Below are 27,500 nucleotides of genomic sequence, written 5' to 3' on the forward strand. Positions count from 1 at the left end.
CATTGTTTGAGTCCACAGCGCTCTCTGGATTTAGGTGAACCACAACTCCCAAACTCAAGGTTAATGGCCACCAAACTCAATTGACCTTGGGTTTTGGAGTTGTAGTTCACCTACATCTAGAGAGCCCCGTGGACTCAAACAATGATGGATCTGGACCAAACTTGACACGAATACTCAATATGCTTGGGAGGGTTTGGTGAGAATTGACCTTGAGTTTTGGAGTTGTAGTTCACCTACATCCAGAGAGCCCTGTGGACTCAAACAATGATCTGGACCAAACTTGGCATGAATACTGAATATGCCTAAATGTGAACACTGGTAGAGTTTGGTGGGGGTTCAGAATGCTCTTTAATTGTAGGAGAACTACAAATCACAGCAACTACAACTCCCAAATGTCAGGCTCCTTTTTCCTCAAATTCTACCAGTGTCAACATTTGGGAATATTGAGTATTTGTGCCAAGTGTGGTCCAGATCCATCATTGTTTGAGTCCACAGTGTTCTCTGGATGTAGGTGAACTACAACTCCCACCAAACCCTTCCAGTATTTTCTGTTGGTCGTGGGAGTTCTGTGTGTCAAGTTTGGTTCCATTCCATCCTTGGTGGAGTTCATAATGCTCTTGGATTGGAAGTGAACTATAAATCACAGCAATGACAACTCTCAAGTGTCAAGGTCTATTTTCCGCAAATTCTACCAGTGTTTACATTTAGGCATATTGAGTATCCGTGCCAAGTGTGGTCCAGATCCATCATTGTTTGAGTTCACAGTGCTCTCTGGATGCTTGATCTGAGGTCCCCCCTTGAAGCCATGGCTTCATCATGGCGGGTCATTGACTCCATTTCATGACCAAATCATCAAGGAAGTGACCAAATAAAATGTCCTCTCGTCCATCCTCTTGAACTTTGTAACGGGGACATTTCCTTTGGCCGTTGGACTGATCCAGTGATGCTCGATCTGGGGTCCCCCCTCGAGGCCGAGGCTTCATGGTGGGCCTTGGCTCAATTTCATGACCAAAGCACCAAGGGAGTGACCGAAGGAAACGTCCTCCTCGTCCATCCTCTTGAACTTTGTAATGGGGACGTATCCTTCGGCCGTTGGACTGATCCCGTGATGCTTGATCTGGGGGTCCCCCCTCGAGGCCGAGGCTTCATGGTGGGCCTTGGTTCAATTTCATGACCAAAGCATCAAGGGAATGACCGAATGAAATGTCCCCTCGTCCATCCTCTTGAATGACCAAAGCATCACGGGAATGACCGAAGGAAATGTCCCCTCGTCTATCCTCTTGAACTTTGTAATGGGGACGTATCCTTTGGCCGTTGGACTGATCCCGTGATGCTTGATCTGAGGCCCCCCCTTGAGGCCATGGCTTTATCAAGGCAGGACATTAGCTTCATTTCATGATTGAATCATCAAGGGAGTGACCGAAGGAAATGTCCCCTCGTCCATCCCCTTGAATTTTGTAACGGGGACGTTTCCTCCGGCTGTTGGACCAATCCTGTGATGCTCGATCTGAGGTCCCCCCTCGAGGCCATGGCTTCGTCATGGCGGCGTTGGTTCAATTTCATGGCCAAAGTATCGAGGGAGTGACCGAAGGAAATGTCCCTTCGTCCATCCCCTTGAATTTTGTAACGGGGACGTTTCCTTCGGCCGTTGGACCGACCCTAAGATGCTCGATCTGAGGTCCCCCCTTGAGGCCGTGGCTTCGTCATGGTGGCCTTGGTTCAATTTCATGACCTAAGCATCAAGGGAGTGACCGAAGGAAATGTCCCTTCGTCCATCCCCTTGAATTTTGTAATGGGGACATTCCCTTTGGCCGATGAACCGATCCCGTGATGCTCGATCTGAGGTCCCCCCTTGAGGCTGTGGCTTCGTCATGACGGGCCTTGGGTCCACTTAATGACCAAAGCATCAAGGGAGTAACCGAAGGAAATGTCCCCTCGTCCACCCCCTTAAATTTTGTAATGGGGACGTTTCCTTCGGCCGTTGGACCGATCCCATGATAGTTGATCTGAGGTCCTCCCTCGAAGCCGCAGTTTCATTATGGTGGGGCATTGGCTCAATTTCATGACCGAATCATTAAGGGAGTGACCTAAGGAAATGTCCCCTCATCCATCCTCTTGAACTTTGTAATGGGGACGTTCCCTTTGGCCGATGGACCAATCCTGTGATGGTCGATCTGAGGTCCCCCTCAAAGCCATGGCTTTGTCATGACGGGCCTTGGGTCCACTTAATGACCAGAGCATCAAGGGAGTGACCTAAGGAAATGTCCCCTCGTCCATCCTCTTGAACTTTGTAATGGGGACGTTTCCTTTGGCCATTGGACCGACCCCGTGATGCTCGATCTGAGGTCCCCCCTCGAGGCCGAGGCTTCATGGTGGGCCTTGGCTCCATTTCATGACCAAAGCATCAAGGGAGTGACCAAAGGAAATGTCCCTTCATCTATCCTCTTGAACTTTGTAACGGGAATGTTTCCTTTGGCCATTGGACCGATCCCATTATGGTCAATCTGAGGTCCCACCTCGAGGCCGAGGCTTCATGGTGGGCCTTGGCTCCATTTCATGACCTAAGCATCAAGGGAGTGACTAAAGAAAATGTCCCCTCGTCCATCCTCTTGAACTTTGTAACGGGGACATTCCCTTGGGCTGTTGGACTGATCCCATGATGCTCGATCTGAGGTCCCCCCTCGAGGCCGAGGCTTCATGGTGGGCATTGAGGTCCCCCCTTGAAGCCATGGCTTCGTCATGACGGGTCTTGGCTCCACTTAATGACCAAAGCATCAAGAGAGTGACTGAATGAAATGTCCCTTCGTCCAACCCCTTGAATTTTGTAATGGGGACGTTTCCTCCGGCTGTTGGACCGATCCCGTGATACTCGATATGAGGTCCCCCCTCGAGGACACGGAGAGGCATTGGTTCCATTTCACGACCGCCCGAGCCTCGACGCCAAGTGCAAAGGCAATCTGAATATGTGTGAGTGTGAACAAAAGTCCGGGGGTCATGGCAGCCCCCTTGGCCTGACCCCGGTCGGTGATGGATCCATAGGCCGTGGGTCCACCACATCCTCGTCCTTGAGTGATGGAGCAAGTCATGGGAACCTCACCCCGAGAGTGTCACGTGGCTTCGGCAGATGGGCCCGGCCAAGGCAAGGGCCATTGTTTCGCAGGCGGGACAATAGACCCGGCCTGGCCCCCCTTGTGACCCGGGGCATTGTTCCCCTCTCTTTGCCGTGGGGCCCCCTTTTCGCTCCGCCATGCCATGCGTTGCTAAGGCCCGGTTGAATGGCAGCATCCATCACATTGTGACGGAGGGGACCGTCCCGTACCCCCCTTCCTCTGCGTTTCCCCCATTGTCACCGACGGAGTTTAACTTTGTGGCTTTGGAAAGACCCCCGCCGGCTCCCAGAGGGGATTAGGGTCTCTCTTTTTCCAGCCCCCTGCAGCCCTTTCCATCTGTTGGCTTTGTGAGATGAGGGGAAGGAAGGCCACACGGAGAACCCTAATTTGGGGAGCACGGCTCCTTGATAATCCTATCCAAAAGCAAGGCAGGTACTTTGGGTACAGTCCAAGGCCAAGAGGTTTCGATGCCCGAGGGGTTGGTTGTACCACCATTTCAGTACCAACAACAACATGCATAATAATAGTAATTTATTTATTGTGTCACAAGCAAATTGTAAGATATTTAAAAACACAAACAAAGTACTAAATTTATGTCCTTTGACCAGAAGCTGGCCACTTGGGAGTGCTTCTCTCTCCCTCCCTCTATCTATCTATCTATCTATCTATCTATCTATCTATCCAGCTATCCATCCATCCATCCATCCATCCATCTCTCTCTCTCTCTCTCTCTATCTATTTATCTATCTAGCCAGCTATCCCTCCCTCCCTCCCTCCATCCATCCATCCATCCATCCATCTATCTATCTATCTATCTATCTATCTATCTCCCTATCTCCCTATCTATCTATCTATCTATCTATCTATCTATCTATCTATCTATCCAGCTATCCATCCATTCATCCATCCGTCCATCCATCCATCCAATCCATCTATCTCCCTATCTATCTCCCTATCTATCTCCCTATCTATCTATCTATCTATCTATCTATCTATCTATCTATCCAGCTATCCATCCATCCATCCATCCATCTCCCTATCTATCTATCTATCTATCTATCTATCTATCTATCTATCCAGCTATCCATCCATCCATCCATCTATCTCCCTATCTATCTCCCTATCTATCTCCCTATCTATCTCCCTATCTATCTATCTATCTATCTATCTATCTATCTATCTATCTATCCAGCTATCCATCCATCCATCCATCCATCCATCTCCCTATCTATCTCCCTATCTCCCTATCTCCCTATCTCCCTATCTATCTATCTATCTATCTATCTATCTATCTATCTATCCAGCTATCCATCCATCCATCCATCCATCCATCCATCCATCCATCTATCTATCTCCCTATCTATCTCTCTATCTCTCTATCTATCTATCTATCTATCTATCCAGCTATCCGTCCGTCCGTCCGTCCGTCCATCCATCCATCCATCCATCCATCCATCCATCCATCCATCTATCTATCTATCTATCCAACCATCCAACCATCCATCTATTGTCACTGCAAGGTGGTCCTCCATTGTGCACCTGATGGAGGTTCCGGGTTTTAGCCTGCCACTTTTGGACTCGTACCTGGATTTCAGGAAGGCCTTCTTTGACAAGGTCCCCCATGACCTTCTGGCAAGGAAACTAGTTCAATGTGGGTTAGGTAAAACTACGGTGAGGTGGATCTGGAATTGGTTAAATGGACGAACCCAGAGGGTGATTCTCCCCAGGGCTTCCTCCTCTTCATCCTGGAAAGAAGTGACGAGTGGAATGCCATCAGGAGGGTTCTGTCCTGCTCAAGATCTTCATTCATGACGTAGATGAAGGGCTAGAAGGCATGATCATCAAGTTTGCAGACGACACCAAATTGGGAGGGAGAGCCAATACTCCAGAAGAAAGGAGCAGAATTCAAAACAATCTTGACAGATTAGAAAGATGAAGGGCCAAAACTAACAAAATGAAGTTCAACAGGGACAAATGCAAGAGACTCCACTTAGGCAGAAAAAACAAAATGCAAAGATACAGAATGGGGGACGATGATGCCTGATTTTTATATATATAGATGTCATTCCTTTGTCATTCCACAGATATATAAACCCATTGTCCTAATTCCAACAGACCTCACTACCTCTGAGGATGCTTGCCATAGATGCAGGCGAAACGTCAGGAGAAAATGCCTCTAGAACATGGCCCTATAGCCCGAAAAAACCTACAAGAACCTAGTGATTCCAGCCATTAAAGCCTTCGACAATACGTTGGAACATCTAGTTTTCATAAAAGGTGTTAAGCTAGATGTATCAAAACCTTTAATTGGAGAGTTTGCTATACTGTCTTTTCGGTTTCGAGAGACAGGTGAGGCCCATCCATGACCAAAGGAAATGTTACGAGGAAATGTTACGAGGTCTTGGGTCGTGCATGGGCTCCGAGCCAGAAACGGAGGCACGTGGCAGCGTGGGGTCTCGGTGGGGTCCCGGTCATCACCGTGGTGGCATTTCTGTGCCAAGCTCGCCCACCCCTCCCTTTTGACTTTTTTTGGGATGTGCTCCAATTTTGGCACAAAGAGGCACGGGACGGTCGAGGGGAGGGGTGGGGGGCTTGGGTTTCGGCCAAGAGCAGTTTGTGAATGAAGAGGGTCCGAGGATAAAAGAGTGGGGGGACGGAAGGGACGGGGGGGGGGGGAGATTAGCCCCTTTGAAGCCCTAAAGGGACCCCCACTCGGAGCCCGAGAGGTTTTTAATTGCCTCGCTTTTTCCAATTGAGTGCCTCCGTCGGGCCCTTCGGTGGACAAGGACTTGCCGTGGGGTGAGATTGATGGATGGATCGAAATGGGGTCGGAGGTTGCGACCGAGAAACAAAGGAGGATCCCCGCCACACCTTCTTTTCCATTTCGGTCTTGCAACAACTCTGGAATGGGTGCGTTTGAACTTTGAAAGCCGTAGTCAAGACCTCCCAAGCATCTCAATTTGGCAAGCAAAATCCCAATTCATCACCTGCCTTCCCACTTTTCCCGCTGCTTTCCAAATGTCCGGGTTTTCCTGGAAGCCGCCCTGAGTTGGGAGATGGGGGCGGGGTATAAATAAAGTTGTTGTTGTGGTAGTGGTGGTGGAGGCAGGGTATAAATAAAGTTGTTGCGGTGGTATCTGGATATAAATAAAGTTGTTGTTGTGGTAGTGGTGGCAGGATATAAATAAAGTTGTTGTTGTTGTGGTGGTGGTGGTAGTGGCAGGATATAAATAAAGATGTTGTGGTGGTGGTAGAGGCAGGATATAAATAAAGTTGTGGTGGTGGCAGGATATAAAGTTGTTGTGGTGGTGGAGTCAGGATATAAATAAAGTTGTTGTTATTGTGGTGGTGGTGGGATATAAATAAACTTGTTGTTGTGGTGGTGGCGGCAGGATATAAATAAAGTTGTGGTTGTGGTGGTGGTGGGATAAAAAATAAAGTTATGGTGGTAGTGGTGGCAGGATATAAAGTTGTGGTGGTGGTGGAGTCAGGATATAAATAAAGTTGTGGTTGTGGTGGCAGGATATAAATAAAGTTGTTGTGGTGGTAGTGGGATATAAAGTTGTTGTGGCGGTGGAGTCAGGATATAAATAAAGTTGTGGTTGTGGTTGTGGTGGGATATAAATAAAGTTGTGGTTGTGGTGGTGGCAGGATATAAATAAAGTTGTGGTTGTGGTTGTGGTGGTGGGATATAAATAAAGTTGTGGTTGTGGTGGTGGCGGGATATAAATAAAGTTGTGGTTGTGGTGGTGGCAGGATATAAATAAAGTTGTGGTTGTGGTGGTGGCAGAATATAAATAAAGTTGTGGTTGTGGTTGTGGTGGTGGGATATAAATAAAGTTGTGGTTGTGGTGGTGGCGGGATATAAATAAAGTTGTGGTGGTGGTGGAGGCAAGATATAAATAAAGTTGTGGTGGTGGTGGAGGCAAGATATAAATAAAGTTGTTGTGGTAGTGGTGGGATATATATAAAGTTGTGGTAGTGGTGGTGGTGGCAGGATATAAATAAAGTTGTTGTAGTGGTGGTGGCGGCGGGATATAAATAATATTGTTGTTGTGGTGGTGGTGGCAGGATATAAATAAAGATGTGGTAGTGGTGGAGGCAGGATATAAATAAAGTTGTTGTGGTAGTGGTAGTGGCAGGATATAAAGTTGTTGTGGTGGTGGAGTCAGGATATAAATAAAGTTGTTGTGGTGGTAGTGGTGGTGGGATATAAATAAAGTTGTTGTGGTGGTGACGGAGGCAGGAAATAAATAAAGTCGTTGTGGTGGTGGAAGCAAGATATAAATAAAGTTATTGTGGTGGTGGTGGTAGAGGCAGGATATAAATAAAGTTGTTGTGGTAGTGATGGAGGCAGGATATAAATAAATTTGTGGTGGTGGTGGAGGCAAGATATAAAGTTGTTGTGGTGGTGGCAGCAGCAGGATATAAATAAAGTTGTTGTGGTAGTGGTGGTGGTGGGATATAAATAAAGTTGCTGTGGTGGGACTGCCTATAGTATGGAATATACATTCCACACCTTCTCTGATACGTTTTCTTCTCCGCAGGGCTGGCCGACTCTTCAGAGCTGGCGTTCGTCCTGGAGCCGAGTGATGTGATTGCCGTCCGGGACCGGCCCCTCCTGCTCCACTGCCAAGTGGAAGGCGAGGCGCCCATCACTCGCACCTGGTACCGGAACGGAGTCCCCCTCTCCAATGACAGCCAGGTGGCCATCTTGTCCAACGGATCCCTCCTCCTGGAGAGTGTCCACCGGAGACCCCGCGGAGGAGGAGGAGGAGGAGGAGGAGGAGGCGCCGATGCCAGCACGGCCAATGCCACCGAATCCAGCACTGGAGAGTACAGCTGTGCTGCCCAGAACCGTTATGGCATGTTGGTCAGTCGCAAGGCCCGTGTCCAGATTGCCAGTAAGTCAACCAAATAGTTCCCTAACTTTTGGGGTTCACACTAATGGTAATTAACAACACAATACGACTTCTGTTTTAGCCGTTTTCCTTCGGCCAATCCGTGTTGATTGGCACCTGGTCCAAATGTCACGCCATCCCGTGGTGGCGCAATGTGCTCCTGAACTGCTGACCTGAAGGTTGACAGTTCGAATCAGTGGGATAAGGTGAGCTCCCACTGTGAGCCCCAGAGATGAGCACTGACTCCAAAGCCGGAAATGAAAGGAGAAGCCTTTGCCTTTGTTTGTGTTGTATCTACTAGGCTTGTGTATGGATCCATTTTAGTTGATTTCCTTCGGCCAATCCATTCTGATTGGCACCTGGTCCAAATGTCACACCATCTTGTGGTGGCGAAATGGGTTAAACCCTTGTGCTGCTGAACTGCTGACCTGAAGGTTGACAGTTTGAATCAGTGGGATGAGGTGAGCTCCCACTGTGAGCCCCAGAGATCAGCACTGCCTCCAAAGCCGGAAATGAAAGGAGAAGCCTTTGCCTTTGTTTGTGTTGTATCTACTAGGCTTGTGTGTGGATCCATTTTAGTTGATTTCCTTCGGCCAATCCATTCTGATTGGCACCTGGTCCAAATGTCACACCATCCCGTGGTGGCACAATGGGTTATACCCTAGTGCTGCTGAACTGCTGACCTGAAGGTTGACAGTTCGAATCCGTGGGATGAGGTGAGCTCCCACTGTGAGCACCAGAGATGAGGACTGCCTCCAAAGCCGGAAATGAAAGGAGAAGCCTTTGCCTTTGGCAAGCATCCTCACTACCTCTGAGGATTCTTGCCATAGATGCAGGCGAAACGCCAGGAGAGAATGCCTCTAGAACATGGCCCGATAGCCTGAAAAAACCCACAAGAACCTAGTGATTCCAGCCATGAAAGCCTTCGACAATACAGCCTTTGCCTTTGTTTGTGTTGTATCTACTTGGCTTGTGTGTGGATCCATTTTAGCTGTTTTCCTTTGGCCAATCCATGCTGATTGGCACCTGGTCCAAATGTCACACCATCCCGTGGTGGCACAATGGGTTATACCCTAGTGCTGCTGAACTGCTGACCTGAAAGTTGACAGTTCGAATCCGTGGGATGCGGTGAGCTCCCACTGTGAGCCCCAGAGATCAGCACTGCCTCCAAAGCCAGAAATGAAAGGAGAAGCCTTTGCCTTTGGCAAGCATCCTCACAACCTCTGAGGATGCTTGCCATAGATGCAGGCAAAACGTCAGGAGAAATGCCTCTAGAACATGGCCCGATAGCCCGAAAAAACCCACAAGAACCTAGTGATTCCAGCCATGAAAGCCTTCGACAATACAGCCTTTGCCTTTGTTTGTGTTGTATCTACTAGGCTTGTGTGTGGATCCATTTTAGTTGATTTTCTTCGGCCAATCCATTCTGATTGGCACCTGGTCTAAATGTCACACCATCCCGTGGTGGCGCAATGGGTTGAACCCTTGTGCTGCTGAACTGCTGATCTTTTTTTTTGTCGTGTCAGGAGCGACCTGCGAAACTGCAAGTCGCTTCTGGTGTGAGAGAATTGGCCGTCTGCAAGGACGTTGCCCAGGGGACGCCTGGATGATTTTGATGTTTTTATCATCCTTGTGGAAGGCTTCTCTCATGTCCCCACATGAGGAGCTGGAGCTGATAGAGGGAGCTCATCCACCTCTCCCTGGATTCGAACCTGCGACCTGTCGGTCTTCAGTCCTGCCGGCACAGGGGTTTAACCCACTGCGCCACCGGGTGCTCCAACTGCTGACCTGAAGGTTGACAGTTCGAATCCGTGGGATGAGGTGAGCTCCCACTGTTAGCCTTAGCTCCCGCCAACCTAGCAGTTCAAAAACATGCTAATCTGAGTAGATAAAAAGGTACTACTTTGGCAGTAACGGCATAAGAAATGAAAGGAGAAGCCTTTGCTTTTGTTTGTGTTGAGTGTCTCACTGTATTGTAACAAGGCATTGAATGTTTTGGTATCTGTTTATATTGTAATCCACTCTGAGTCTCCACGGGAAAAAGAATGTCCTCCCCAGAGTCAGAGATGAGCACTGCCTCCAAAGCCGGAAATGAAAGGAGAAGCCTTTGCCTTTGTTTGTGTTGTGTGTCTCGCTGTATTGTAACAAGGCATTGAATGTTTGCCTGTATCTGTTTATATTGCAATCCACTCTGAGTCTCCGCAGGAAAAAGGAGGTGACAACGCAGGCTCCTCGGCTTGAAAATGGAGAATAGCACCTCCCCAGAGCCAGAGATGAGCACTGCTTCCAAAGCCGGAAATGAAAGGAGAAGCCTTTGTCTTTGTTTGTGTTGTGTGTCTCATTGTATTGTAACAAGGCATTGAATGTTCGCCAGTATCTGTTTATATCGTAATCCACTCTGAGTCTCCGTGGGAACAAGAATGTCCTCCCCAGAGCCAGAGATGAGCACTGCCTCCAAAGCCGGAAATGAAAGGAGAAGCCTTTGCCTTTGTTTGTGTTGTGTGTCTCACTGTATTGCAACAGGGCATTGAATGTTTGCTGGTATCTGTTTATATTGTAATCCACTCTTGAGTCTCCGTGGGAACAAGAATGTCCTCCCCAGACCCAGAGATAAGCACTGCCTCCAAAGCCGGAAATGAAAGGAGAAGCCTTTGCCTTTGTTTGTGTTGTGTGTCTCGCTGTATTGTAACAAGGCATTGAATGTTCGCCGGTATCTGTTTATATTGTAATCCACTCTGAGTCTCCACGGGAAAAAGAATGTCCTCCCCAGAGCCAGGGATGAGCACTGCCTCCAAAGCCAGAAATGAAAGGAGAAGCCTTTGCCTTTGTTTGTGTTGTGTGTCTCACTGTATTGCAACAAGGCATTGAATGTTCACCGGTATCTGTTTATATTGTAATCCACTCTGAGTCTCCGCGGGAAAAAGAATGTCCTCCCCAGAGCCAGAGATGAGCACTGCCTCCAAAACCAGAAATGAAAGGAGAAGCCTTTGCCTTTGTTTGTGTTGTGTGTCTCACTGTATTGTAACATGGCATTGAATGTTTGCCGGTATCTGTTTATATTGTAATCCACTCTGAGTCTCTACGGGAAAAAGAATGTCCTCCCCAGAGCCAGAGATGAGCACTGCCTCCAAAGCCAGAAATGAAAGGAGAAGCCTTTGCCTTTGTTCGTTTTTGTGGGTCTCGCTGTATTGTAACAAGGCACTGAATGTTTGCCGGTATCTGTTTATATCGTAATCCACTCTGAGTCTTCACGGGAAGAAGGGCAAGATATAATAAAGTTGTCACTAAAGCTGGAAATGAAAGGAGAAGCCTTTGCCTTTGTTTGTGTTGTGTGTCTCACTGTATTGTAACAAGACATTGAATGTTTGCCGGTATCTATTTATATTGCAATCCACTCTGAGTCTCCGCGGGAAAAAGAATGTCCTCCCCAGAGTCAGAGATGAGCACTGCCTCCAAAACCAGAAATGAAAGGAGAAGCCTTTGCATTTGTTTGTGTTTGTGTGTCTCACTGCATTGTAAACAAGGCATTCAATGTTTGCCGGTATCTGTTTATATTGTAATTCACTCTAAGTCTCCACGGGAAGAAGGACAAGATATAATAAAGTTGTCACCAAAGCTGGAAATGAAAGGAGAAGCCTTTGCCTTTGTTTGTGTGTCTCGCTGTATTGTAACAAGGCATTGAATGTTTGCCGATATCTGTTTATATTGTAATTCACTCTGAGTCTCCACGGGAAGAATATAAATAAAGATGATGATGATGATGATGATTATTATTATTATCATCATCATCACCCCACGCTTCTCTCCCCACAGCCCTGTCCAGGTTCCATATGCACCCGGAGTCCATGTCGGTCGAGGAAGGTGGAGTGGCCCGCTTCCAGTGCTTGATCCAGGGTGTCCCCGAAGCGACGATCACCTGGGAACGCAACCGCACCGCTCTCCAAACGGATGACTACCGGTGAGGGTTTCATAGTGGAAAGTGGAGCTATATCAGCACAGAAATGGTTCGGAATCGAGTTTCCAGACATCGGATTAAGTCTAAAGAAGGATGTCAGGAATTTGATGTTATTTATATGCCACTTTTCTCCCGGTGTGGGCCCCTGGTAGAGATATATTAGCTAGAGCATGCTTTCCAAATTACAATGTCGCGACACAACATCTGCAATGTGTGTGTCCTAATTCTGCTCCTTTCAACCCTTCTTTGTCATTTCTGCCAGGTTCACGTTGCTCCCCACCGGCATCCTGCAAATCACGGGGGTCCGCCGTTCCGATGTGGGGACCTACCGCTGCGTGGCCAGCAATATCGCCAACACCCGTTACAGTCAAGAGGCGGCGTTAAGCATCAGCGGTGAGCATTGGGGGGGGGGGGGCAAGAACATGGGATGGTATCACCAGTTTGCCAAAATGGAAACAAGGGATGGTAGAAATTTATGATGTGTGTATATTGCACTGTACCCAGATATCAGGAGTGCGATTGTGGTTTGCTTAGCTCACATTTCAAAAAGATGGTTGCAAAGATGGACCAGAGTTTACGGGTAACATTTGCCCAGTATTTGGGCAGAATTAAGATCCCTATACATCCCGTATAGATTACAACAACACTCTCTACATGGGGTTGCCTTTGAAGACTGCTCGGAAGCTGCAATTAGTCCAATGCTCGGCAGCCAGGTTACTAATGGGAGTTGGGTAATGGGAGTGGGGTACAACTTGCTTGTTGTGCCAGCTCCACTGGCTGCCAATTAGCTTCCGTTGCACAATTCAAAGTGCTGGTTTCAACCTACAAAACCCTATACGGTTCCGGCCCAATTTACCTGTCCGAATGTATTCTCCCCTATGAACCACCAAGAGTATTAAGATCGTTTGGAGAGGCCTTTTGGGTCTCGTATATTGAATGGATGGCATTGCTAAATCGAAAGCCCATGTCTAAATATCGAATTAAGATTTTTTAAAAGTCCCAATTTAGGTTGTCGAAAGCCTTTTCTGCATCGACGGCCAAAAGGGCTACTTCTTTTTGATGATTTAGATCAGTGGTTCTCAACCTGGGGACCCCAGATCTTTTTGGCCTACAACTCCCAGAAATCCCAGCCAGTTTACTAGCTGTTAGGATATCTGGGAGTTGAAGGCCAAAAACATCTGGAGACCCCAGGTTGAGAACCACTGATATAGATCATAGTACTTATTAAAGCCCAATACTGTTCAAATATTGTCCTTCATGTTTCTGTTAGGAAGAAATCCCGTTTGTTCTTCTCTTCTCCATTCTTTTAAAAATTCCTTTAGACGAGAGGCCTTTGCAGGTGCGTCTGGTGGGAACGAGAGACTGGGCCTTTTCTGCAGTGGCTCAATGGCTAAGGAATTCCCTCCCGAATGAGATTAGATCTAACCCCTCCCTCCTGACCTTTAGGAAGCTAGTGAAAACTTGGCCGTGGAACAAAGCTTTTGCGGAATGATGTCTGAGACCGGCAATTGACCAAAGTTACTGACGACAATATATGGACTTATCATGGACTTATCATGCTGAAAATTTCACACCAAGGTCAGATTGGCAAATCCTGCCCGAATCTCGATACAACCATTGACTTTCTTCTCCCTTCTCCCCAGTGTTTGCCCCCAAACTCTACAAGGAGCCGGTCATTTTGTCCGGCCCACAGAACCTGACCATCAACGTGCACCAGACGGCCATCTTGGAGTGCATCGCCACCGGCAATCCTCGGCCGATTGTGTCCTGGAGTCGTCTTGGTGAGTGGAATGGAGTTTAACGGATGGAAAGTTGGGTTGTGACAGGAGGAAGAGAAATGGATGCAGAGGAAAGATCTACGATGATGGATGTGACGGGAGCAATTCTCTGAATGAAAGAGGGGAAGTTGCCCAGAAGGAAGGAAGGAGAAGTTGTACTGAGATGAAAAGAGGGAGGAAGGAGAAGTTATAATGGAGGGAGGAGAACATGATGGAAGGAGGAGATGGAAGTTATGTGATGAGAAGAGGAGGAGTTGCATTGTGATGGGAGGAGTAAGAGCTATGGTCTGATGGAGGGAGGAGAACATGATGGAAGGAGGAGATGGAACTTGAGAAGAGGAGGAGTTGCTTTGTGATGAGAGGAGGAAAAGCTATGTTCTGATGGAAGGAGGAGAACATGATGGAAGGAGGAGATGGAAGTTATGTGATGAGAAGAGGAGTTGAATTGTGATGGGAGGAGGGAGAGCTATGTTCTGATGGAAGGAGGAGAACATGATGGAATGAGGAGATGGAAGTTATGTGATGAGAAGAGGAGGAGTTGCATTGTGATGGGAGGAGGAAAAGCTATGTTCTGATGGAAGGAGGAGAACATGATGGGAGGAGGAGATGGAAGTTATGTGATGAGAAGAGGAGGATTTGCTTTGTGCTGGAGGAGGAAGAGCTATGTTCTGATGGAGAGAGGAGAACATGTTGGAAGGAGGAGATGGAAGTTATGTGATGAGAAGAGGAGTTGAATTGTGATGGGAGGAGGGAGAGCTATGTTCTGATGGATGGAGGAGAACATGATGGAAGGAGGAGATGGAAGTTATGTGATGAGAAGAGGAAGAGTTGCATTGTGATGGAGGAGGAAAAGCTATGTTCTGATGGAAGAGGAGAACATGATGGAAGGAGGAGATGGAAGTAATGTGATGAGAAGAGGAGGAGTTGCATTGTGATGGGAGGAGGGAGAGCTATGTTCTGATGGAAGGAGGAGAACATGATGGAATGAGGAGATGGAAGTTATGTGATGAGAAGAGGAAGAGTTGCATTGTGATGGGAGGAGGAAAAGCTATGTTCTGATGGAAGGAGGAGAACATGATGGAAGGAGGAGATGGAAGTTATGTGATGAGAAGAGGAGTTGCATTGTGATGGAGGAGGAAGAGCTATGTTCTGATGGAAGGAGGAGAACATGATGGAAGGAGGAGATGGAAGTTATGTGATGAGAAGAGAAGGAGATGCATTGTGATGGGAGGAGGAAAAGCTATGTTCTGATGGAAGAGGAGAACATGATGGAAGGAGGAGATGGAAGTTATGTGATGAGAAGAGGAGTTGCATTGTGATGGAGGAGGAAAAGCTATGTTCTGATGGAAGGAGGAGAACATGATGGAAGGAGGAGATGGAAGTTATGTGATGAGAAGAGGAGGAGTTGCATTGTGATGGGAGGAGGAAAAGCTATGTTCTGATGGAAGGAGGAGAACATGATGGAAGGAGGAGATGGAAGTTATGTGATGAGAAGAGGAGTTGCATTGTGATGGAGGAGGAAGAGCTATGTTCTGATGGAAGGAGGAGATGGAAGTTATGTGATGAGAAGAGGAGGAGATGCATTGTGATGGGAGGAGGAAAAGCTATGTTCTGATGGAAGAGGAGAACATGATGGAAGGAGGAGATGGAAGTTATGTGATGAGAAGAGGAGTTGCATTGTGATGGGAGGAGGGAGAGCTATGTTCTGATGGAAGGAGGAGAACATGATGGAAGGAGGAGATGGAAGTTATGTGATGAGAAGAGGAGGAGTTGCATTGTGATGGGAGGAGGAAAAGCTATGTTCTGATGGAAGGAGGAGAACATGATGGGAGGAGGAGATGGAAGTTATGTGATGAGAAGAGGAGTTGAATTGTGATGAGAGGAGGGAGAGCTATGTTCTGATGGAAGAGCAGAACATGATGGAAGGAGATGGAAGTTATGTGATGAGAAGAGGAGATGCATTGTGATGGGAGGAGGGAGAGCTATGTTCTGATGGAAGGAGGAGAACATGATGGAAGGGGGAGATGGAAGTTATGTGATGAGAAGAGGAGGAGTTGCATTGTGATGCGAGGAGGAAGCATTATGTCAGCTGTTCTCAACCTGGGGGTCGCGACCCCCCGAGGGGTCACCTGGCCATTTCAGAGGGGTCGCGAGGTTGTCTCCTTTAGCCCTGCAAAGCAAAGGAGGAAGCGGTCTGACTTTTTTCTTCCCCGCAGATGGACGTTCCATTGGTGTCGAAGGCATCCAAGTTTTGGGAACTGGCAACCTCATGATATCCGATGTCTCGGTGAAACACGCCGGCGTTTACGTTTGTGCTGCCAATCGCCCGGGAACCCGCGTTCGCCGTACCGCGCAGGGCATCCTCATGGTCCAAGGTGAGACTGGGTTTGGGTGAGAGAAGGTAGATCTATGGAATCCTAGGACTGGTTGTTTAGAGACTAGGAACTTTATGTTGTTGCCGTTGGGTACCTTCAAGCTTCATACAGTAGCTTTTTACACAGCTTTACACACGAGGCCTTCAACCTGGAGCTTTTCACACTAGGCGTTCTCGCACTTGGAAGCCTTCTCACAGACTAAGGCCTGCCTCACATTGTGAGACCCTCTTTCACAGACTGAGGTCCACCTCACACTGTGAGGCCTTCTCACAGACTAAGGTCCACCTCACACTGAGGTCTTCTCTCACAGACAGAGGTCCACCTCACACTGTGAGGCCTTCTCACAGACTAAGGTCCATCTCACACTGTGAGGCCTTCTCACAGACTAAGGTCCACCTCACACTGAGGTCTTCTCTCACAGACAGAGGTCCACCTCACACTGTGAGGCCTTCTCACAGACTAAGGTCCACCTCACACTGTGAGGTCTTCTCACAGACTAAGGCCTACCTCACACTGTGAGGCCTTCTCAGACTGAGACTTTTCTCCCACTGAGGTTTACCTCAGACTGACAGCTACTAAGCTACAAGCAGACCTGCTTATGTTGAACTGCAGCTTTTGCTGAGTCGTTGCATCCATTTAACCCTTTCAGTGCTTGACTCACATTTTTGTAATGAAAAACACTAATTTTTAATATTTCTGACTGTGAGGCCTTCTCACAGACTGAGACTTTTCTCCCACTGAGGTTTACCTCACACTGCAGCTTCTGCTGAGTCATTGCATCCATTTAACCCTTTCAGTTCTTGACTCACATTTTTGTAATTAAAAATATTTAGTTAATTTTTAATATTTCTGACTGTGAGGCCTTCTCACAGACTGAGACTTTTCTCCCACTGAGGTTTACCTCAGACTGACAGACTGCAGCTTCGGCTGAATCGTTGCATCCTTTTAACCTTTTCAGTGCTTGACTAACATTTTTGTTATGAGAAATACTTAGTTGATTTTTAATATTTCTGACTGTGAGGTCTTCTCACAGACTGAGATTTTTCTCCCACTGAGGTTTACCTCACACTGCAGCTTCTGCTGAGTCATTGCATCCATTTAACCCTTTCAGTTCTTGACTCACATTTTTGTAATTAAAAATATTTAGTTAATTTTTAATATTTCTGACTGTGAGGCCTTCTCACAGACTGAGACTTTTCTCCCACTGAGGTTTACCTCAGACTGACAGACTGCAGCTTCGGCTGAATCGTTGCATCCTTTTAACCTTTTCAGTGCTTGACTCACATTTTTGTTATGAGAAATACTTAGTTAATTTTTAATATTTCTGACTGCGAGGCCTTCTCACAGACTGAGAATTTTCTCCCACTGAGGTTTACCTCAGACTGACAGACTGCAGCTTCGGCTGAATCGTTGCATCCTTTTAACCCTTTCGGTGCTTGACTCACATTTTTGTAATTAAAAATACTTAGTTAATTTTTAATATTTCTGACTGTGAGGCCTTATCTCCCACTGAGGTTCGCCTCAGACTGACAGACTGCAGCTTCTGCTGAGTCATTGCATGCATTTAACTATTTTAGTGCTTGACGCACAATTTTGTAGTGAAAATAGTTATTTTTTAATATTTCCGACTGTGAGGCCTTATCACAGACTGAGACCTTTCTCCCACTGAGGTTTGCCTCAGACTGACAGACTGCAGTTTCTGCTGAGTCACTGCATCCATTTAACCCTTTCAGTACTTGACTCACATTTTTGTAATGAAAAATACTTAGCTAATTTTTAATATTTCTGACTGTGAGGCTTTTTCACAGACTGAGACTTTTCTCCCACTGAGGTTTACCTCAGACTGACAGACTGCAGCTTCGGCTGAATCGTTGCATCCATTTAACCCTTTCAGTGCTTGACTCATATTTTTGTAATCAAAAATACCTAGTTAATTTTTAATATTTCTGACTGTGAGGCCTTCTCACAGACGGAGAATTTTCTCCCACTGAGGTTTACCTCAGACTGACCGTTTTCCATTTGGGGCGGAACGAGTTATTCCAGCGGACGTTGCGAGTGTGAAAGGCCTCTCCTGCTTGCTCCCCTCCTGCCTTTGACTTCTGACCCTTGCCCACCTCAGCTCTCCATATCCATCATCTCTCTCTCTCCCTCTCGTCTTCATTTTCTGGCAGATATGGGGACATTTCCTTGCCCTCCTCCACGACTCGCATCTGTCTCCCGCCGCCCCCCTTTTCCGTCCTCGAGGGGTTTCGCCACCGTCCACGCTTATCGGTTTCATTTCAGCAGGCACAACATCCCCCCCCCCCCCAAATCTTTGCAATCCCTCCCGGCTTTGCATCGTCCATTTTTTCCCCATCTCGAGGGCTGACGAGGAGACGCAGGATCGAACCTGGCCCTGGAGCGGCCATCGATTCTGGGCCGGGGATAAAGAGATGGGGGTCGATGCCGTGACTCGTGTGCTGGGGACAAAGGACCGCGGGGTGATTGATGGACGGACGGACGGAAGGAGACCCGCCTCCCCGTCATCATCAGGGACCCCTTCGTGGATTTGGATTTGGGGAAGGGTGGTGAATGCGGCGGGGACACCAAAGTTCTTCCGTTTCCTCCGCAATATACAGAACGGACATTCGGTCCAAACGTATTCGAACAAAGACCCAATCCAATCCCTCCCAACAGACAACCATCTAGCTAAAAAAAAAAATCCAGACCTTTGACCCTTTTGGTGGCCCTTCTTGGGAGGGTTTGGTGGGAATTGACCTTGAGTTTTGGAGTTGTAGTTCACCTGCATCCAGAGAGCCTTGGGGACTCAAACAATGATGGATCTGGACCAAACTTGGCACAAATACTCACTACCTCTGAGGATGCTTGCCGTAGATGCAGGCGAAACATCAGGAGAAATGCCTCTAGAACATGGCCCTATAGCCCGAAAAAACCCACAAGAACCTAATACTCAATATGCTTGGGAGGGTTTGGTGGGAATTGGCCTTCAATTTTGGAGTTGTAGTTCACCTACACCCAGAGAGCCCTGTGGACCAAACTTGGCACAAATATTCAAGATGCTTGGGAGGGTTTGGTGGGAATTGACCTTGAGTTTTGGAGTTGTAGTTCGCCTACATCCAGAGAGCCCTGTGGACCAAACTTGGCACAAATATTCAATATGCTTGGGAGGGTTTGGTGGGAACTGACCTTGAGTTTTGGAGTTGTAGTTCACCTACATTCAGAGAGCCCTGTGGACCAAACTAGGCACAAATATTCAATATGCTTGGGAGGGTTTGGTGGGAACTGACCTTGAGTTTTGGAGTTGTAGTTCACCTATACCCAGAGAGCCCTGTGCAGGGTTTGGTGGGAATTGACCTTGAGTTTTGGAGTTGTAGTTCACCTACATCCAGAGAGCCCTGTGGACCAAACTTGGCACAAATCCAGAATATGCTTGGGAGTGTTTGGTGGGAATTGACCATGAGTTTTGGAGTTGTAGTTCACCTACACCCAGAGAGCCCTGTGCAGGGTTTGGTGGGAATTGACCTTGAGTTTTGGAGTTGTAGTTCACCTACATCCAGAGAGCCCTGTGGACTCAAACAATGATGGATCTGGACCAAACTTGGCACGAATACTCAATATGCTTGGGAGGGTTTGGTGGGAATTGAGCTTGAGTTTTGGAGTTGTAGTTCACCTACATCCAGACAGCCCTGTGGACTCAAACAGTGATGGATCCGGACCAAACTTGGTACGAATACTCAATATGCCTAAATGTGGACACTGGTAGAGTTTGGTGGGGGTTCAGAATGCTCTTTGATTGTAGGTAAACTACAAATCCCAGCAACTACAACTCCCAAATGTCAAGGTCGATTTCCCCCCAAACTCCACCAGTGTCCACATTTGGGAATATCGAGTATTCGTGCCAAATTTGATCCAGATTCATCATTGTTTGAGTCCACAGTGCTCTCTGGATGTAGGTGAACTACAACTCCAAAACTCAAGATCAATTCCCACCAAACCCTTCTGGTATTTTATGTTGGTCATGGGAGTTCTGTGTGCCACGTTTGAGTCACTTCCATAATTGGTGGAGTTCAGAATGCTCTTTCATTGTAGGTGAACTATAAATTCCAGCAACTACAACTCCCAAATGTCAAGGTCTATTTTCCCCAAACTCCACCAGTGTTTACATTTGGGCATATTTGGTATATGTGCCAAGTTTGATCCAGATCCATCCTTGTTTGTATCCACAGTGCTCTCTGGATATAGGTGAACTACAACTCCAAAACTCAAGGTCAATTCCCAGCAAACCTTTCCGGTATTTTCAGCTGGTCATGGGAGTTCTGTGTGCCAAGTTTGATTCAATTCCATCATTGGTGGAGTTCAAAATGCTCTTTGATTGTAGGTGAACTATAAATCCCAGCAACTACAACTCCCAAACTGAAGGTCAATGCTCACCAAACCCTTCCAGTATTTTCTGTTGGTCATGGGAGTTCTGTGTGCCAAATTTGGTTCAATTCCATTGTTGGTGGAGTTCAGAATGCTCTTTGAATGTAGGTGAACTATAAATCCCAGCAACTACAACTCCCAAACTCAAGGTCAATGCCCACCAAACCCTTCCAGTATTTTCTGTTGGTCATGGGAGTTTTGTGTGCCAAATTTGGCTCAATTTCATCATTGGTGGAGTTCAGAATGCCCTTTGACTGTAATTGAACTATACACCCCGGCAACTACAACTCCCAAATTTCAAGGTCTGTTTTCCCTAAACTCCTCCAGTGTTTACATTTGGGCATATTGAGTATTTGTGAAGGAAAAGGCATCTTGCATATCATGATGATTCACAACAGGAGCAAAATTACAGTTGTGAAGTAGCAATAGACATAATGTTATGGTTGAGGGTCACCACAACATGAGGAACTGGATTACGAGGTCGCGGCATTAGGAACGGTCCTAAGGGTGTGTCCCAACTCTAGGATTGTACGAGTCTATGATATTTACATGATGATTCATTACAGGAGCAAAATTACAGTTGTGAAGTAGCAATGGAAATAATGTTATGGTGGGGGGTCACCACATATGAGGAATTGGATTATGAGGTCGCGGCATTAGGAACGGTCCTAAGGGACAAAGGACCGCGGGGTGATTGATGGACGGACGGACGGAAGGAGACCCGCCTCCCCGTCATCATCAGGGACCCCTTCGTGGCTTTGGATTTGGGGAAGGGTGGTGAATGCGGAGGGGATACCAAAGTTCTTCCGTTTCCTCCGCAATTTGCAGAAGAGACATTCGGTCCAACCGTATTCTAACAAAGACCTATTCCAATCCCTCCCAACAGACAACCATCTAGCTAAAAAATACTCCAGACCTTTGACCCTTTTGGTGGCCCTTCTTGGGAGGGTTTGGTGGGAACTGACCTTGACTTTTGGAGTTGTAGTTCACCTGCATCCAGAGAGCCCTGTGGACCAAACTTGGCACAAATATTCAATATGCTTGGGAGGGTTTGGTGGGAACTGACCTTGAGTTTTGGAGTTGTAGTTCACCTACATCCAGAGAGCCCTGTGGACCAAACTTGGCACAAATATTCAATATGCTTGGGAGGGTTTGGTGGGAACTGACCTTGAGTTTTGGAGTTGTAGTTCACCTACACCCAGAGAGCCCTGTGCAGGGTTTGGTGGGAATTGACCTTGAGTTTTGGAGTTGTAGTTCACCTACATCCAGAGAGCCCTGTGGACCAAACTTGGCACAAATATTCAATATGCTTAGGAGGGTTTGGTGGGAATTGACCTTGAGTTTTGGAGTTGTAGTTCACCTACACCCAGAGAGCCCTGTGGACCAAACTTGGCACAAATATTCAATATGCTTAGGAGGGTTTGGTGGGAATTGACCTTGAGTTTTGGAGTTGTAGTTCACCTACACCCAGAGAGCCCTGTGCAGGGTTTGGTGGGAATTGACCTTGAGTTTTGGAGTTGTAGTTCACCTACATCCAGAGAGCCCTGTGGACTCAAACAATGATGGATCTGGACCAAACTTGGCACGAATACTCAATATGCTTAGGAGGGTTTGGTGGGAATTGACCTTGAGTTTTGGAGTTGTAGTTCACCTACACCCAGAGAGCCCTGTGGACCAAACTTGGCACAAATATTCAATATGCTTGGGAGGGTTTGGTGGGAACTGACCTTGAGTTTTGGAGTTGTAGTTCACCTACACCCAGAGAGCCCTGTGCAGGGTTTGGTGGGAATTGACCTTGAGTTTTGGAGTTGTAGTTCACCTACATCCAGAGAGCCCTGTGGACCAAACTTGGCACAAATATTCAATATGCTTAGGAGGGTTTGGTGGGAATTGACCTTGAGTTTTGGAGTTGTAGTTCACCTACACCCAGAGAGCCCTGTGGACCAAACTTGGCACAAATATTCAATATGCTTAGGAGGGTTTGGTGGGAATTGACCTTGAGTTTTGGAGTTGTAGTTCACCTACACCCAGAGAGCCCTGTGGACCAAACTTGGCACAAATATTCAATATGCTTAGGAGGGTTTGGTGGGAATTGACCTTGAGTTTTGGAGTTGTAGTTTACCTACACCCAGAGAGCCCTGTGCAGGGTTTGGTGGGAAGTGACCTTGAGTTTTGGAGTTGTAGTTCACCTACATCCAGAGAGCCCTGTGGACTCAAACAATGATGGATCTGGACCAAACTTGGCACAAATACTCAATATGCTTGGGAGGGTTTGGTGGGAATTGACCTTCAGTTTTGGAGTTGTAGTTCATCTACATTCAGAGAGAACTGTGGACTCAAACAATGATGGATCTGGACCAAACTTGGCACAAATACTCAATATGCTTGGGAGGGTTTGGTCGGAATTGACCTTGAGTTTTGGAGTTGTAGTTCACCTACACCCAGAGAGCCCTGTGGACCAAACTTGGCACAAATATTCAATATGCTTAGGAGGGTTTGGTGGGAATTGACCTTGAGTTTTGGAGTTGTAGTTCACCTACATCCAGAGAGCCCTGTGGACCAAACTTGGCACAAATATTCAATATGCTTGGGAGGGTTTGGTGGGAACTGACCTTGAGTTTTGGAGTTGTAGTTCACCTACACCCAGAGAGCCCTGTGCAGGGTTTGGTGGGAATTGACCTTGAGTTTTGGAGTTGTAGTTCACCTACATCCAGAGAGCCCTGTGGACCAAACTTGGCACAAATATTCAATATGCTTAGGAGGGTTTGGTGGGAATTGACCTTGAGTTTTGGAGTTGTAGTTCACCTACACCCAGAGAGCCCTGTGGACCAAACTTGGCACAAATATTCAATATGCTTAGGAGGGTTTGGTGGGAATTGACCTTGAGTTTTGGAGTTGTAGTTCACCTACACCCAGAGAGCCCTGTGGACCAAACTTGGCACAAATATTCAATATGCTTAGGAGGGTTTGGTGGGAATTGACCTTGAGTTTTGGAGTTGTAGTTTACCTACACCCAGAGAGCCCTGTGCAGGGTTTGGTGGGAAGTGACCTTGAGTTTTGGAGTTGTAGTTCACCTACATCCAGAGAGCCCTGTGGACTCAAACAATGATGGATCTGGACCAAACTTGGCACAAATACTCAATATGCTTGGGAGGGTTTGGTGGGAATTGACCTTCAGTTTTGGAGTTGTAGTTCATCTACATTCAGAGAGAACTGTGGACTCAAACAATGATGGATCTGGACCAAACTTGGCACAAATACTCAATATGCTTGGGAGGGTTTGGTCGGAATTGACCTTGAGTTTTGGAGTTGTAGTTCACCTACACCCAGAGAGCCCTGTGGACCAAACTTGGCACAAATATTCAATATGCTTGGGAGGGTTTGGTGGGAACTGACCTTGAGTTTTGGAGTTGTAGTTCACCTACACCCAGAGAGCCCTGTGCAGGGTTTGGTGGGAATTGACCTTGAGTTTTGGAGTTGTAGTTCACCTACATCCAGAGAGCCCTGTGGACCAAACTTGGCACAAATATTCAATATGCTTAGGAGGGTTTGGTGGGAATTGACCTTGAGTTTTGGAGTTGTAGTTCACCTACACCCAGAGAGCCCTGTGGACCAAACTTGGCACAAATATTCAATATGCTTAGGAGGGTTTGGTGGGAATTGACCTTGAGTTTTGGAGTTGTAGTTCACCTACACCCAGAGAGCCCTGTGGACCAAACTTGGCACAAATATTCAATATGCTTAGGAGGGTTTGGTGGGAATTGACCTTGAGTTTTGGAGTTGTAGTTTACCTACACCCAGAGAGCCCTGTGCAGGGTTTGGTGGGAAGTGACCTTGAGTTTTGGAGTTGTAGTTCACCTACATCCAGAGAGCCCTGTGGACTCAAACAATGATGGATCTGGACCAAACTTGGCACAAATACTCAATATGCTTGGGAGGGTTTGGTGGGAATTGACCTTCAGTTTTGGAGTTGTAGTTCATCTACATTCAGAGAGAACTGTGGACTCAAACAATGATGGATCTGGACCAAACTTGGCACAAATACTCAATATGCTTGGGAGGGTTTGGTCGGAATTGACCTTGAGTTTTGGAGTTGTAGTTCACCTACACCCAGAGAGCCCTGTGGACCAAACTTGGCACAAATATTCAATATGCTTAGGAGGGTTTGGTGGGAATTGACCTTGAGTTTTGGAGTTGTAGTTCACCTACATCCAGAGAGCCCTGTGGACCAAACTTGGCACAAATATTCAATATGCTTGGGAGGGTTTGGTGGGAACTGACCTTGAGTTTTGGAGTTGTAGTTCACCTACACCCAGAGAGCCCTGTGCAGGGTTTGGTGGGAATTGACCTTGAGTTTTGGAGTTGTAGTTCACCTACATCCAGAGAGCCCTGTGGACCAAACTTGGCACAAATATTCAATATGCTTGGGAGGGTTTGGTGGGAACTGACCTTGAGTTTTGGAGTTGTAGTTCACCTACACCCAGAGAGCCCTGTGCAGGGTTTGGTGGGAAGTGACCTTGAGTTTTGGAGTTGTAGTTCACCTACATCCAGAGAGCCCTGTGGACTCAAACAATGATGGATCTGGACCAAACTTGGCACAAATACTCAATATGCTTGGGAGGGTTTGGTGGGAATTGACCTTCAGTTTTGGAGTTGTAGTTCATCTACATTCAGAGAGAACTGTGGACTCAAACAATGATGGATCTGGACCAAACTTGGCACAAATACTCAATATGCTTGGGAGGGTTTGGTCGGAATTGACCTTGAGTTTTGGAGTTGTAGTTCACCAACATCCAGAATGCCCTGTGAACTCAAACAATGATGGATCTGGACCAAACTTGGCACAAATACTCAATATGCTTGGGAGGGTTTGGTGGGAATTGACCTCGAGTTTTGGAGTTGTAGTTCACCTACTTCCAGAGAGCCCTGTGGACTCAAACCATGATGGACCAAACTTGGCACGAATACTCAATATGCTTGGGAGGATTTGGTGGGAATTGACCTTGAGTTTTGGAGTTGTAGTTTGCCTACATCCAGAATGCCCTGTGGACTCAAACAATGATGGATCTGGACCAAACTTGGCACGAATACTCAATATGCTTGGGAGGGTTTGGTGGGAATTGACGTGAGTTTTGGAGTTGTAGTTCACCTACATCCAGACAGCCCTGTGGACTCAAACAATGATGGATCCGGACCAAACTTGGCACGAATACTCAATATGCCTAAATGTGAACAGTTGTGAAGTAGCAATGAAGATCATGTTATGGTTGGGGGTCACCACAACATGAGGAACTGTATTACGAGGTCGCGGCATTAGGAACGGTCCTAAGGGTATGTCCCAATTCTAGGATTGTACGAGTCTATGATATTTACGTGATGATTCATTACAGGAGCAAAATTACAGTTGTGGAGTAGCAACGAAAATAATGTTATGGTGGGGGGTCACCACAACATGAGGAACTGGATTACGAGGTCGCGGCATTAGGAACGGTCCTAAGGGTATGTCCCAACTCTAGGATTGTACGAGTCTATGATATTTACATGATGATTCGTTACAGGAGCAAAATTACAGTTGAGAAGTAGCAATAGACATAATGTTATGGTGGTGGGTCACCACAACATGAGGAACTGGATTACGAGGTCGCAGCATTAGGAATGGTCCTAAGGGTGTGTTCCAACTCTAGGATTGTACGAGTCTATGATATTTACATGATGATTCATTACAGGAGCAAAATTACAGTTGTGAAGTAGCAATGGAAATAACGTTATGGTGGTGGGTCACCACAACATGAGGAACTGGATTACGAGGTCGCGGCATTAGGAACGGTCCTAAGGGTATGTTCCAATCCTAGGATTGTATGAGTCTATGATACATTACAGGAGCAAAATTACAGTTGTGGAGTAGCAATGGAAATAATGTTATGGTGGTGGGTCACCACAACATGAGGAACTGGATTACGAGGTCGCGGCATTAGGAACGGTCCTAAGGGTATGTCCCAACTCTAGGATTGTACGAGTCTATGATATTTACATGATGATTCATTACAGGAGCAAAATTCCAGTTGTGAAGTAGCAATGGAAATAATGTTATGGTTGGGGGTCACCACAACATGAGGAACTGGATTACGAGGTCGCGGCATTAGGAACGGTCCTAAGGGTATGTTCCAACTCTAGGATTGTACGAGTCCATGATATTGGGAATGGGTTTAACCCAGCCAACTCGTAAATTTCCCAAGTTGAAGGTTGGTTCCCCGGAGGTGTCGGAGGGCCGCCCGAAATCGAAGCCAATTTGATGCCGGATCATATCAGGCACAAAGGATTCTGCACACAATGCGCTCCGGTGGAAGCAAAATATTCCAATCTGGCTTCTGTTTGGAAGACAATGGGGACGACACGCTCTTGCTCCTTCTCGGACGGACGGAGGGGCCTCAATGGGGCATATGCTTTGGGGTCAGGGCGGGGTGTGGAAACGGTCGAAGGGGGGTCTCGGGCCCGCCGTTCTCCGGCCCGAGTTCCCTCTCCCAGACCCTCATTTCCATGCCTCAATCCCATGGCCGAGGCGACAACAAAGCCCTTCTCGGGCGAGGGGCCCCCCGCCGCCGTCCCCCGGCCTTTGTTTGGGGTCCGCTGCTCTTTTCCCAGCCCTAATGAGATGCGTCCCGTCTCGGAGGCTTAAACCTCCTTTTCTGCAAAGTGTCAGGGCTTTGAATGCAACATCTGCCTCCGCGGCCGGCTCCCACGATGGGGGCTTCGGGCCCGATCCGGGAACTCCGGAGCCCGATTCCTCTCCGAAAGCAAAAACGCGGGCAAAGGGTCCGCTTGGGCCTTCTGAAGCAACTCAAATGCCAAATGTTTCATATCCGAAATCCTATAAAAACACCCAGATTGCATATTTCTTGCTACGCTTATAATATAATATAATAATATAATATAATATAATATAATATAATATAATATAA

At 47.1% G+C, this 27,500-nt stretch overlaps 1 protein-coding gene across 1 annotated transcript in view; it reads left to right on the forward strand.

Moving 5' to 3' along the window:
- Nucleotides 1-5,932: 5,932 nt before the first annotated feature.
- The window catches only part of LOC132764568 (immunoglobulin superfamily DCC subclass member 3-like), a 47,949-nt gene continuing 26,381 nt past the window's right edge, over nucleotides 5,933-27,500 (forward strand). Inside the window, exons 1-6 of the mRNA XM_067472656.1 lie at nucleotides 5,933-6,020; nucleotides 7,658-8,014; nucleotides 11,825-11,969; nucleotides 12,229-12,359; nucleotides 13,610-13,747; nucleotides 15,961-16,119. Coding sequence (XP_067328757.1) covers nucleotides 5,933-6,020; nucleotides 7,658-8,014; nucleotides 11,825-11,969; nucleotides 12,229-12,359; nucleotides 13,610-13,747; nucleotides 15,961-16,119 — 1,018 coding nt within the window. The remainder of the gene's footprint in view (nucleotides 6,021-7,657; nucleotides 8,015-11,824; nucleotides 11,970-12,228; nucleotides 12,360-13,609; nucleotides 13,748-15,960; nucleotides 16,120-27,500) is intronic.

The sequence above is a fragment of the Anolis sagrei genome, chromosome 12, assembly GCF_037176765.1.
Source record: "Anolis sagrei isolate rAnoSag1 chromosome 12, rAnoSag1.mat, whole genome shotgun sequence".
Classification (NCBI taxonomy): domain Eukaryota; kingdom Metazoa; phylum Chordata; class Lepidosauria; order Squamata; family Dactyloidae; genus Anolis; species Anolis sagrei.